The following is a 14,345-nucleotide window of genomic DNA, read 5'->3' as shown; positions in this document are numbered from 1 at the left end:
CTCTGCATGAGCCCAGCTGGGAATAGTGCTGGTTTCAGCAGGCCTGTGTTAGGGAACCAGGGAGCCACACTTGCAGCTTTGCCTGGTTGTGCACAATAATTATGAGAGGATCTTGTCTGATGGTTTTGTTACAGTTAAAGCTTTTTATACAATTCCACTTGTCTGCAAACACATACAGGTATTCACTCCAAACCCCACATCCTGCTGCAGCAGATTTTCCTGTCATGAATACACCATGGATGTGGCTGAGTCCTGCAACACCCAGTGAAAGCACTGGCTCATACAGACCCCTTGTTATCTGGGCATCTGCTCAGTAAATGCTGCTCACAAAGGCAGCCTCAGGAGCACAGATCCCTTCTGTTTATATCAATAGGTCATTGTTGTGTGGACAGTGAATCCCAAATGCCTGACTCATTAACTCCTCTGAACACAAAGGCAATCCTGGTTTCCCAGGTTACCTGTTTTACAGGTCAGCTGCCAAGAACATGAGGGATGGCTGTGCTCCGAGTCATTGAGAAAACACCCACAACCTCGAAGCACCTGGAATTGCTGTTGCCCAGGGCCCCCAGTACAGAGAAACTGAGAGCCAGCCTTGCTCAGGGCTCCATGGAGGCTCAACTGTGCCAGCTGTGAGCTGCCTGGCACTGAGGCTGGGTCCCTGTTCCTTCAAACAAAACCCACAGCTCCTGACTAACAGGTATTCAGGGCAGCCTGACCACCCCTGTGTCTTCCTTACATTTTGAACATATTCCTGGCTTTTTTTTTCCCCTTGCAATGGTTTCTGTCAAGTCACTGAGAATTCACTGTTAACATTATTCTTGGAGCATGGAACAGTCTCACTTGGAATGCAGTTTCAAAGCAGAAATTTATAGGGAGCAGAGGGGGAAAGACTGACAGAGATCACCATCTGAAGCCAGGGTGGGCTCCTGGCATTCAGTGACAGACAAAACTCATCTCTGCTCTCACACAGGCTGTGCCACCTCTCCCACACCTCTGAGTACCCCAGCACCCTTTGCCAAGGCAGATTCCAGGCTTGTGCCTTACTGAGGTGGCCGGTTGGCTCAGGAAGGAGCCTTTTACCTAAGCCTGGCAGCAAGATGCCATCGGAATATTTATATAAACCTTTGCTATTTGCCTAAAGCTGACAGCAGGCTTTGGGACAAGGAGCCAACCTCCCCCTAAATCTGCCTTCCTGAACTCTGAATCCCAATAAGGCAAACAAACCCTCTAGGTCATCCCACAATCACCTGACACCCTCAGCCTTTAGGCTACCTGTCTGCTGTGTGAGATGGGGACAAGCTGTGCAGGTCTCTTTCCTAGGAAGCATCGAAAAGAGCTCAGAGGAAGGCCAGCCCTTCTGTCCTGAACCCATCCCAGAGACAGGGAGGCAGCTAACCCGGCTTGGATACCCAAAACTGAGCAGAAAGATGCAGGAGGGGCTGGCCCATTGCACTCACTCTCCGGTGCTTTCTTGCCACGTGATCCCAAAGCCATCACCCTTCCTTTGCAGTCAACTGCTTGGGCAAAGTGATTGAATTCCCAGACAACACAATCACTCTGTATTTTCTGCTAAGGTTCAGGATGGAAGTGGCACAAATGTTGGGAACTGTTGTGAATTGGCAAAGCTCTGTGGGGAAGCTTGTGTTCACTATTCTCTCAAGAAAATTACAGCCTTGCCCATGTGGAAAAGGTGGGGAAAGGTCAAACATAAACATAGGAAATGTGTGTCCTGTTAGGAGAACAGCAGTTTCCAGCTACTCTCAGTTGCAGGATGAGACTCTGCAAGTTATTTGTTGCTGCTGTGGGTGTGGAGGCTGAAAACCTGGCTGAGACAGAACACTTGGGAGCTTTTCCAAAAGGTGAAAGGGAGAGATGCAGAAGAGGTCACTTCTGCAGATGTAAAATGTTTTCACAGAAGAACCTGGGTGTACATTCACACTCCTGGAGGAGGGTTAAACTAATAACAGAAGCAAATTACTGTTCCAGCTGTCAGAGCCACCCTGAGCTCCTCTCAGAAGCTGCTGCTTCTCTGGCAGCCAGTCAGCACATCAAGCTTCGCTGAGCCACTGCAGTGGTTTAAATCACTGCAGTTTATAGCTGGCATTTTACAGCCATTTAATAAAGGCACTCCGAGTTTACACTACCTGCCTTTGAAAGTCAAGACAGAAGTTAAGAATGTAAACCAACCTATGAACGAGGCAACAATCATGAGACAATGCATGCTCAGTGTTAGCTCCTACAGGGCAAAACTGACAGGGATATTTCTTCCATACTTACAATCCACTTCTCACCCACACAGACTGGGTATAAAAATGGAGGTCCTCGTTTAAAACAGAATTGACTGGTTCACTGAAGTGCAGCTCTCTGCCCTTGCAGCATTCCAGGGTGAACAGACTGATGGAAGGCTCAGCAAAAACCTGGGGGAGAAGGAAGGAGAAAAAAAGCACAGAGTTTTAGTAGGAGTAGTCTAACTTCAGTTATTAGACATGATGAACACATTGGTCCACTTCGGTTGAATTTCCTGCAATGCTTTTGGGTTAGCTCATGCTCCTCAGCAAATATAACAAGTGAAAAGCCCACAGCACAGGGAGCTGAAACAAACTGCATTTATCAGTGGCTTTGTCATCAGTGTAGTGCCCCACTGACTCAGGCACACAGTCACCAGGCAATGCAGAGGCCTCTGTTTGCCTCTGGAAAAACTCATTTTGATCTGATTTGTAGCACCAGGGCCTTGATTACTTTTCAAAAATCCACTTTATTTACTTATTGATGGATATAGCGAGGCAAATCAAAGTCTATTCCACACACTTCAATTAGGTGTAGGTCACTGCAAAAATCTTAAGGAGCTACAAATTGTAAAAGATGAGAAGGGTCAACTAAAAAGTTCTCAATGTTTTTAACAGACATTCCTATTTTTCTTCTGACATTCTTGGAGGAACAGCATAATTAGTAAATTCTACAATCTCATGTAGAATTGAAACATTTTTCACTTAATGTCCTTTTCTACAGTTGACAGATTGCCTATGAAAGCAAATTAAAAGATCAGTTTGTACGAAAATGCGGTGCAGCTAATAAGGCCAGCAGAAAAACAGAGGAAGCAGATTTAAATACACAAGTTCTGTGCCTTAGTACAAGGAACACTTGTACAATTCTTCAGCATTTTTAACCTAAAACCAGAAGCATAAGCACTTGCAGTTTACACCTTGATGCAACTGGTGAAGGAAGAGGGAACAGGTCTGACTAACTCAGTGAGCAGCCTCTCCAGGAAAGTCACCTTCTTGTAGGAGATGTTACCCTGAGAAAGCTGGCTCAGACAAAAGTTGGGATTTCTCTTGCAGCAGAGACATGGCCTGAGATGGAATAAATGAAACAGAATCTTGAATTAAAGTTGACTCAGGCACTGAGTAATTAAGAGAAATTAATTTTCATGTTTGAAGACGTACACGTAGTGTAGTGAAGTATCTCTGAAAAGCTCAGGGGTGAGTCAAGACATATGAATTTGCTTGACACTGACTCAGTGCACTTGGTATGCAGCTGGTTGGTCAGATTCTGCCTCAGAGATTGCCTTCCTCTGCCAGCCAGTGCAGGGACTGCCTAAGTCATGCAACACTGCATGAACACAGAGATTATTGAGACATTTTGAAGAAGAGGTTGGGATCATCCGCTCAGATTTTTAAAGCCCACTGAACTCCTAAAACCTAATGTTACAAACTAGAAAGAGATTAAAACCTCTAACATTTTTATTTTAAAGTGTCAGCTCTTCCCAAATGCCTTCTGCTGGATGGGATGGGTCAGATTTACAGTGTGTGGCTAAAGGCTCACTTTGAAACTCAGACCAGCAGGCCTAGTGCAGGCAGCCACCTCTGAGGCTGCTTTGCTCAGCCAGGCAGAATCATCACACTGCTGTTTGCAAGAGCCTTGGCACTGCCTTTCACCTGAGTGGACACCAGAAGCCATGTCCAGAACAGGTCTAACAATTTTCACAAGTGCATTGCTAACCACAAGAAACACCATTTGGCATTTGTGTTGCTGGAAATTGCTACCCAAACCTAAATATTCATGCTGCTGTTGCAACACTGAGGATGTTGAGACAGGGCTGCTGTACTAGATGGACAAGTCACCTGACACAGCATATCCATTTATACAGCAGGAACCACGACAGCAAACTGCTGGAGTCAATTAAAATGATTCCAGCTCTGTGTGGTTGTGACTGTTTGGATGGAATGGTCTGAGAATTCCCTGTCCAGCTGCTCTGAGTCCTGACACACACACCCCACTGATGACTCTGATATCTCTCTCCCAGGGAGACCTCACACGAGATGCAGTGACCTTGCAGACATGAAGCCCAGAAAGAAACCAGGCTGCTGTGCCAAGCCCTGAGCTCTCCTATTTCCACAGCCATATATAGAGCAATGCACTGATTCCTCACATTCTGTATTCACTTCCAGGCCAACAGCTGGCAGCAGTGACTTGGCCTGGCTTTTCTCTCTGACTTTGTTTTCACAGCTCCATGGAAACTGGGAACAGTGAAAAACAAGGTTTGGGGCTATGCTGTTAGGCTGGAAGCAAGATGCCTCTGTAGTAAGCCTTTCTTGCAGAATGCTGGGGAGCACTTTCACCTGAAAGGTGAGCTAAAGACATCTATATTTACCCATTCCCATGTCTAGGTCAGCCTTACTTTAGCTTCTTTTCACAGTTATTTCAAGGAAAATACCTGAAATGCCATGCTTTGGGAAAAGCTTGCCAGTTGAGAGAATGACACAAAGCACTAAAGAATTTCTTAACCTGATTTTTATGTGTGAAGGAACTGACTGCATTTGCTTAAAGGAACACCAATTTGCTTGTCCTGTTCTTTCATGCAAATGTCCAGGGAGAAACTTGAAGAGATTTATTATATTCAAGAGGCCAGTGATTAAAGAAAGCTATATTTACATAGCATTTCAAGATATGAGCAGCCTTGTAAACTGTTAAATACACTGATACACTTAACAGGTGTGGTGTTCCATGGCTAATACAGCACATGGTGCAATGAAAATGACACAGGGAAACCATGGAAAATCAACACTAAAAATCAACACACTAAAAATCTCTTGCACAGTTCAACTCAGCTCAGACTTTCCCCTCAATAATTTTTACTTTGCTTTTAGTAAAGCTCTGCAACACAATTTTTCACAACTCAAAACAGAGTTTTTACGCTTTACCAGTTCAGGAAAAATCCCACAATGCAAGCTTGATATTAAACAAAGATCAGTGCAAGATGAGCTTCCTCAGTGTACAGACACAAAGAAGCTGACCAGAGGGCACTAGAACTGCAAACCAAGTGCACAGGTGAATTTGCACACATGCTTAGAACAACAAGCATCATTTTAGCTATGGATAATTTTTCATTATGGAAGTTGTGAGAGTTTTTACTAATAAAGCCCTTTTGAAAAGGGCCCATCCCAAAACACATTTTCCCTCACACCTTTTTGTCTTGCCAACTTAGGCTTTGCAAACTTTGACGGGAAAGCCTAATAAAAGCAAAGGGAGAAATCCAAAGGGCCATGAGTGTAACCCAGCCATGGCAAGGGATGGTGCACTGCCCCATTTCCCATCGCTGCTGACCAGCTGCTTTGCAAACAGCATTTACCAAAGTCTGAACTGGAGGAGCCTCCACAGCTGTGTTACAGCATCCTTGGGAAAGTCTTTACTCTCCTGGCTTGGCCAACTCATCTTTTACAACTGTCCCTGCTGGAGCTGCTCTTGCCTGGCTGCTCCCTTCAGTGTGGGACGGATGCTGGCTGAGGGAGCGCAGTGCTGGACGATGCAACGCCCACGGTCCAGTCCCAGCAACACAGAATGACTCAGTGCCTGGCCCTGGGAAACTGCAGTTAGTTTTTGTATCTGATTTCTTTATTTGCCTCACAGGAATGCTGGGGAGATTAGTTAACACCTGTATTTAACTTAGAAAAGATAATATAGAAATACAAGGACTATCGTGATTGATCAGAGCAAGAATAAAGAATGCCTCAGAAGAAAAGGGAAAAAAAATCCCAACCAAATAAAAGAAAGCATTGCACAACCTACAACCTCATTTTGGTTTTAGAAACTATGAGACTGCTTTAACTTACAGGTTGAAGGTAACATTTTAGAAAGAAAGCTAATTGCTCATTGCAAGAATCCTGGGTATTTTTGTCCATGTAAATCACACCAAATATTACAGGGAGTTTGGCAAAACAACACACCTGAGAAAAGGCAGCACCAGAGCTGAACTCCCCTTGCAAGATTATCTATCCCAAAAGAATAACCTCCTCAAGCAGCAAACACTGGACAAATGCCCCAATAAACAGCCATAGCCCTATAAATGGCCCAGCTGCCTCCTCCTGCTCTCTTGCTGCTGGGCAAGGGCCCACATTTCCTTGCCATGAATCCATGGCAATGCGAAAGGCAACTCCTTGCTGATGCAGGCACGGAAACCTGCACCTCTGCAGCAACTCTGAACCTGTGCTAGGCTTTCACCTGCCTGCAGGATGGCTGTTAACAACCATACAGCAGCACATTTCATCAACAAGGTTTTCTGAAAGAGTGCTCTGGGGTTTTTAGATCAAAGGAGATGATGAGAGGCAATGACATCAGTGTCAGTTGCTCCTTCTCCGTACCCTCCTGTTAATCCACAGCTTTTCCTAAACACTCTGAGGATGATGAAACAGTCCAGCCTGAAATTGAGCAAAATAGAACAGCAGGAAAAAGCACAGCTAGGGCCTCCGAAGGGTCTAGCTTGAGTATTATACACCTTGGAGAACAAGGTGCGATGGGAGAGAGGAAACTTCATCAGGAACTACAGTGATAGAACAAGGGGTAATGGCTTCAAACTGAGAGTGGATTTCATTTAGATGCTGGAAAAAATTCTTTACTGTGATGGTGGTGAGGCCCTGGCACAGGTTGCCCAGAGAAGTTGGGGATACCTCATCCCTGGAAGTGTTCAAGGCCAGGTTGGACGGGGCTTTGAGCAACCTGGGATATTGGGAGGTGTCCCTGCCCATGGAACTGGATGATCTTTAAGGTCCCTTCTAACCCAAACCATTCTATGATACTAAGAGGCTCCTGGGAAAAGGGAACTCCTTCCCCACACTCCTTATGAACCTGCCCAACTTCTGCGTTGCTACTTCCTGAACAAGCAGTAGAGGAAACTGGTTGCAAAGATGTGCTGAATTCCTCCATGATGCCAGTGCACAATAAATGGGGAAACAGACGAAGTGGAACCATATTAATTTGAATTTCTTGTGAAATGGGAGAGTGTGTGTGTGTGCAGAGGGTGTGGGAGCAGCATAAATGCCATACTTAAATGCTGACAACTTCACTTTTCAGCAGACAACAGATAAAACATCCCTCCAAGAGCCAAGAGCTAGAATAAAAATTAGCCAGCCTAAAATACTGTCACTACAGTGAAATCATCAGACCATCACTAGTGTGAGCCTATTTTCTTATCCAAATCATTTTGCGCTGCTCTGAAAGTTTTGGGCTTTTTTTCCTCTTTTAGTTGGACCAACTCAGTGATTTAGAAGGAAAATTTTAATTTTGTTACGTAATTAAGCTCTTAGAAAAACAGATCATATTTCTGTCAAACTAAAACCTCAAAAGTTTACTTTCTTAAACAGAAAAAAATAGCTTTTTTTTTTTCATTTAGTGCAGTTGTTGTATTTGTTTGCAAACAGTTTGTTTTCATCAAAGCTGCATTTTTCATAGAACAAATGGAACGTTCCCAGCGTGGGATTCCTCCACAGTTATGTTTGCAGCAAATCCATCTCACTGAAAGGAGAGCAGGAGACAATGCACATCCAGGGCTTGGTGCCAGGGTTATAAGTTCTCCCTCTCACATGTGAGCTACCAGGGGACACACCTTACCTCTGAAATGAGGCTGGTATTGAAAGCTGAATAATGGAAGGGGTTCCCCATGCCACAAATGAATTCAATAAAGCTCCACAATTCCACTTGGGAACAGGCTCGCTTCTCTCTTGAATGAGCTCACAGAAATATGCTGTAATAAAAGGGGCTCTGTTCCAAGAACAGTGCACTGTGGACAATGCTCACAATTAACCGTGGCTGCTCCTGACCACGACCTGCTGCGTGCTCTGGGTCACGTCTGTGCCACACCACGGTCCCCAGCACTGCCCTGGGCTCAGCCCTCACAGTGACCTAGGGCTGTGAGGACATTGCCATTTGGGAAACAGGTGGAGTTTAGTGCCATTGTATGTTGTTTAGTTTGTGAAATACAAAGGCTCCTATTGGCAAGAGAAGGACCAAACTAAGAGGTGCAAAAGCAGAGGAAGATGTGTGCGAGATCCCCACACACAGCCTGCCAAACACACTTCTTCCAGGGCCTGGCCCTTGGGAATCAAGGGCTGCCAGTAGTTTCCTACCATGCCAAACTTGTTATTTACTTCCCTGTGAGATTGCAGGCTGGGGGATTAGGATGAGGCCTACTATTTGATGTCAAAACTTCACTTGGATTTGGCACAGCAAAGTCCAAAAGCCTAACTTGAAAAGGGGAACTTTAATCTGAAACCCAGGCTCTCAACAGGTGGGAAGTCACTGTATCTGTATAGTCTAGTGAAAAGTCCAGCTCTCAGATTTGAGTTGTACATCCTTCCCACCATGCCCATGGGTTTGGTGTTTGCATTTGCTTGGGGTTTGGGGGTTTTTTTTGGCTTCTTTTTTTGGTTGGTTGGTTGGGTTTTTTTGCCTTTCTCCTAAAAATCTGTTCACAAATGGTAAAAAGGACTTAATTCAGTTCAGCTTTTTCACATATGATCACAGAAGACTGGCTTCATCGGAGTTACACTGAAGGACACACGCCACATAGGCTGAGTTTGTGACCTGTGGTCAGGGAAGGAGGAAGAGTTTGGAGAAGCTGGTGGCCAGTGCTAGAGAGGAGGGGGCAGAGAAACCACTTGCTTCTCCTTTACCAACAGTGTTACAGCTCATCTTTGATGCTCCTGCACAAGAGCACAGCAAGATGTGGAAGAAAGGCACAGACATCACATCCAAACTGCAGATTTGTATGGCCTGCATGCAGGGCTACAACGGCATGTACAAAAGGTTGTATCTCTCTTTTTCTGGAGAGCACAGTGCATTCCTGTCCAACCTCCTGGCCATGGAGGGCCTCGTATCTCACTTGTAAAAAACAGAGCAACTTTAAACCCAGAACACGCAAGAGCAGCTACAAGTAACCACGTGCAAGCAGCCTGACCCATTCCCAACCCAAAAAATCCTGTGAGCCCAGAAAACAAACCTCACTCTTTTCCCTAACTGCGAGTTTGTTTAGGGCAAGTACTCGCTTTAGACATCTGACAAGGAAAAGAGTTCTGAAATGTTGTTTTGGGTTTTTTCCTCCCCAATAAAGTCTTACATATTGAATAGGCTTGAGGGATTTGATTGTAGCAGTCGGGCAGCCACAGGAACTGAGGTCAACGTAGAGGCCTTCTTCCAGCACACAGTGATTGTCAGTGGTTTCCCCTTTGTAACACAGGAGCCAACTGCAAGAATAATGGAACAAAAAAGCTGCTCTAGCTGCTTATTAACAGTACGTTTTTTTCAAGACCTAATACTTGCTAAGGACATAAGGAATAAAATATTTTCTTAGTTCTTGCCAAGGTTAAAGTAATGTGACTTGAAAGGCTATGCAACAAAGCAACCAAAGCTGCAAAATTGAATGGTGTGGTACAGAAACCTCAGCTCCAGAGTCAAACGACGCTGAGTGAAATGCAGACACTTCCACCGTACCAAAGTGCTCAAAATCTGGAATAAATTCTAACTGGAGTTAAAAAGAGAATCACAGTAACTGTGCAAACCTTCCCCAGGGAGAGCAAAATGCATAATACCCAAACCAAGGACAGGATGAGAGTTACTGAGATGCCTTGCAGGACAAAGGGGCTAAGACACGATGGAAGATGATGGGCGTGTGGTACGTGCTTTCAGCTCTCTGAAACTTTGTACCATTTGAAAAAATAAATTCATATTACTGAAAATGATGGCATGTAAAACAACAGACACTTACCATCCCCGGAGAACCTTAAAAGAACATGGTATGAATGATGTAAAATCAGAAACTTCTGCTGTGAAATCTACACATGCTCCTTGGAAATATGTATTACTGAAAGCTTTGAGCTACAAGAACAAAACAGAACAAAAACAATGACTAGAAGGAAAAATGAAGGCATTATCATTAATGTAAACAGAGAAAGCTGTACTCTCAGAGAAGTATCCATTCAATTCATAAAGATACAATTAACAGAATGAATTCTCATTCAGAGGATCTTTTACATTTCTACATCTGCTTTATTTTTAGAAATATCAAGTATTTTGTCACCTCTGGGCTGGCACAGGAGGCTTCCCAGTGATGCTAAGGCAGGCAGCGTTACAGCAGGAGGGGACCCAGGCAAAAATGAGAAGAGTAGGACTCAAGGCTGTTATCATCCACCCAAAGTACCCCTGAAATGCAGCTTAACTCTCACTACAGCTGAGCAATCCAGCGCTCAAAGCAGAATGGGGAAATGTTGGTCAAAAGATACAGGGCTGCTGTTGACAAAGTGCCCTGAAATCTCCTATGATCACAGTGGTTGTAGGTGGTTTTTCATTTCAGAATTAGCAGGAGGATTTCTCAGGGAACTTAGAACTTCTAAAAGTTCAGCCAAGCTGCTTTTATATGTCATGGTAAATAAGTGCAAGTCACAGTGAACCACACCCCACCAGTAAGATGTGATCAGTTCCTCCCAAAAAAGCAAAAAGGCTGAAAGTGTTGCAGTAAAATAGAAACAAACAAACAAACCCCCAAAAAACCAACCCTCCCAAACAAATAAACAAAAAGCCCAAATGAACAAACCCATCCCCCCCAAAAAAACTCAAACCCAAACAAAAAAAAAAAAACACAAAAAACCCCCCAAGCCCCCACCAAAACAAAAAGAAACTCTAGTATGATGTAGGCCATGATCTACAGCAAAGACACCCAGAATTCTGTACCCTTGGTCTGCCACTGTGTAACTGAGATGAATTTCATCTGAAAGCCTGAAAGAGAGGCTGGAAAAGAATGAAAAATTTAAGTGTATCAAGAGAACAGCTCATATTCTGTAATGGAAGAAAAACATGATGGCTGTTGCAAGAGCTACTTCCCCCTTCATGCCCCAAATTGGCCAAGCTTCCCGCCAAAGAAAAGAAATCAAGTGCTTTTGCCAGCACAGAGTGAGAAGGCCAAACACAAGTGTCAGCAAATGATTTTATGGAAAAGTTCAGTCTATGTTTTTAAAAGGAATGAATGTTTCCTGTTAGAAAGAACAAGAAAGGCTTAACCTGGCCTTGCAGGCTGTGAGTGCTAATTGGAGAACATGGATCAGCTACAATAAAATGAATAAAGGGTAACTGATTTTTCTGTAAATACAACTGCACTGCTATGTCACAAAGCACCTATTTAAGCTGTAAATACATAGTATTTTCTACCCACTCATCTCAAAGCTCTTTACAAAAGCGAATATATATACATACACACTGCCTTTCTTTCATAAGCCACGTGCTGTGCAAAGCTTTTAAAAAAGATTCACAACTCATTTTCCACAGAATGTATCTAGTAATGAATGAGGGTCTTAATTTGACAAAAGCTGGGGTGCAAACACTGCAATTAGTCTCCAACTGCAGCCATCTCCACTTTGTCAGGGTTTGACATTACTGTGTGACGTTTCACTTCCCAAAAATCCAACGGACAGAATATTAAAACACAAATACAGGACTGCACAGCAATTACCTCTGCTTCCTAAATCATCTATACAAGTCACCTGCTGTTGAAAGAGGCTTTGTTCTTGCTGGGCAAAGGTTTATTTTAATAAAGAAAATGAATGGCTTTGTAGAGTTGGTGATTTCTTACACTCTGTGTATTTGGTTTATTAGGGAGCTTGGCAGGCAGAAAAGGTCAGGGGAATTATTGAGACACTGAAGAAAATTTTGCTGCTTTTCCATTTCTGATAAGAACAGAAATGAAAAAAAGACACACTCTTGCAGGCAGTGCAAACAGTTCCCTTAGTTCAGACTTATGCTTATTAAAGGTGAGAGAATGTATAACCACTCAAAATAACCAATATATGACTTATTCAAGGGTCAAACATCAGGCTGCTGAAGGATTTGCCAGCTCCTATGCACCACACCTTGAAATTCCAAACTAAGAGACTGGTTTTCACGTAGAAACCTTTTCTTTTACTCTGAACGTGAAATTCTTGATATTTATAAAAAGGGCTGTCTTTTACTTCGGATAAGTGATTAAATGTTTTCCCATTAAAAAGTACTCAAAATATTTCCTGTCCTGTAAGAACTGTAGAGTTATGAATGATGTTCTTTCTTCCCTAGCCCCAAGGCAGAATCCTATGAAAACCAGGATTGTGATAAATCAGGATAGTAATTTTTTCACAAATGGTGTTAAGACTGTTATTAGGGACCACAAGAGGCAAAATACCCTCTAGTACATGTCAGTATTTAAAGGTGTCTGTGCATATACACACAGTTTTTTATGTTTCTGGAAATAAAAAGCCTGTAAAGTACAGTTTATTGAAACTTCAGATGTTTGAATTGATCTTAAAGGTCTGCAACACTGGAATAATGCGCTCAAAGAATAGATTTTGGGAGATCCTGAAAAAATGGAAGAATTGGAGATGGAAATAAAACTATCTTCAACTGTTTAGACCCCAGAAGTTTTATCTGAGTCAGTTATTTCATCTGGTACCATTCACCAAGGCCCTCCTGTGAACACACTTGCAAGTCTTTGGATTTGGCTGCAAACTGCCATGTGAATAGTCGGGCAGGAAGTCAGTGTTTAAGGCTAAAATAATACACCAATTATGTCTTCAGACAGGAAACATTTCCTGTAGTCCTGGGTTAATCATAAAATGGTAGAATTGGAGAAAAAGGAGGGTGTGGTCCACCTGCTAAGTAACACAATACACAACATTTCCCATCCAAGCAAGCAAAAGAGAAACTGTGTCCAGATGACAAAATACTCAAGTCTGCTGAAGCAGAACCACTGAGCTCTAAAATATCTTTTGTCAGAAAATAAGTCATGTTCCTCAAAATAAACTTTCCCCAATTTGCTTAATTAAAAACATGTCAGAGAGAGAGAGCAATAAAACCACTCAGATCATCACCCATGCCAGCAGGACAGAAAAAGATCAACCAAACAACTCATGCTGGACAGGGGGAGAGCCCTGCTGGGACAGAACATTGCAGGAGGCACAGAGCACACATGGTGATGAACACAGAGCAGGTTTTTGTTTCAGAAAGATAACTCAAAGGTCCATTAATGGAATATAACCTTGTTAAGATAAGGACCAAAAGTGTAAGACCCTAAAGTAACTCATTTTTGAGCCTCAGAGTGAATTACAGGGACTACTTTCTCTTGATAAATTATCACTTGGTGATAGACACAACTTTCAGGGAAACTGGCAGAATGTATCATAGGAGAGATTTATCACAGATTTATCATAACCAGGATGTGTTCAGTTAAGCTCTTATGTTACTGTGAGAAACCTTAAGGAGCAGCTCTACCTGCTTGGAAGACTTTGGAAAGCAGAACTACCAGTATCCAAGACTAAAAACCAGGTGTTGATGCATCTGCAGGTTTGAAACATGCAGCTGAGTTTTCTGCAGTTTATATTTTCATCCTCACCTGACAGTAAACACAGGAGTGACAAACTGGGTGCAATGCAAAGTAATGGAAAGAAAATCTGCCATAAAGAGAAGGATGAATGGATGTGATGGTGAGTTTCCAGAAACAACTGGGAAAGAAGAGGGAAATTCATAGCTACAGAGACCCAAAGTCACTCAAAACCTAGTGGACTGCTTGCATTCTTGGGGACAGAATACTAAAGGGTATGATCTGGAACAAAGCAAAGGGCAGAACATGTAGCAGACCTTACTTTGATACATCCACCAGTTTCCTCCATCACTGATCTGCTGTAGCAAGGTGACAATACTCAGGTATCACCTGAAATTACTGAGGTATCACCTGAAGCAAGGCATTCAACATTACCTGCATTTAATTATTAAGTGTAGTTTAGTACTAGAGACTGTAACGTAATGCCAACATACCAAATGTGGAGGCTCATTTGTCCCAAGGGGCTCCTGCAATAATAAACACATACACACACATTAGAAAACCCCAACATTAACTACAATTAATTTCCTAGGGGACATGCCAAGTTGCCTGAAATTTGTTAAGTATGAACTCAGGAGCAGAGGGGAAAAAAAAACTTCCCAGGCTCTTGGCACAATTCTCTTCCCCAATTTCTGCCATGAGCTGCCCGTAAGCTCACAACTACCTGCCTGATTGT

The 14,345-nt window shown here is 43.2% G+C and overlaps 1 protein-coding gene across 1 annotated transcript in view; it reads right to left on the bottom strand.

Annotated features, from left to right (window-relative positions):
* Nucleotides 1-14,345, bottom strand: part of CRYBG3 (crystallin beta-gamma domain containing 3) — a 70,086-nt gene that overhangs the window by 4,660 nt on the left and 51,081 nt on the right. The window contains 4 exon segments of the mRNA XM_017731420.1: nucleotides 2,278-2,417; nucleotides 9,389-9,515; nucleotides 10,037-10,146; nucleotides 14,104-14,136. Coding sequence (XP_017586909.1) covers nucleotides 2,278-2,417; nucleotides 9,389-9,515; nucleotides 10,037-10,146; nucleotides 14,104-14,136 — 410 coding nt within the window.

This window comes from Corvus brachyrhynchos, unplaced genomic scaffold, assembly GCF_000691975.1.
Source record: "Corvus brachyrhynchos isolate BGI_N302 unplaced genomic scaffold, ASM69197v1 scaffold152, whole genome shotgun sequence".
Classification (NCBI taxonomy): Eukaryota; Metazoa; Chordata; class Aves; order Passeriformes; family Corvidae; genus Corvus; species Corvus brachyrhynchos.
The sequence above is the reverse complement of the archived record's forward strand: the minus strand, read 5'-3'. Positions and strand labels throughout refer to the sequence as shown.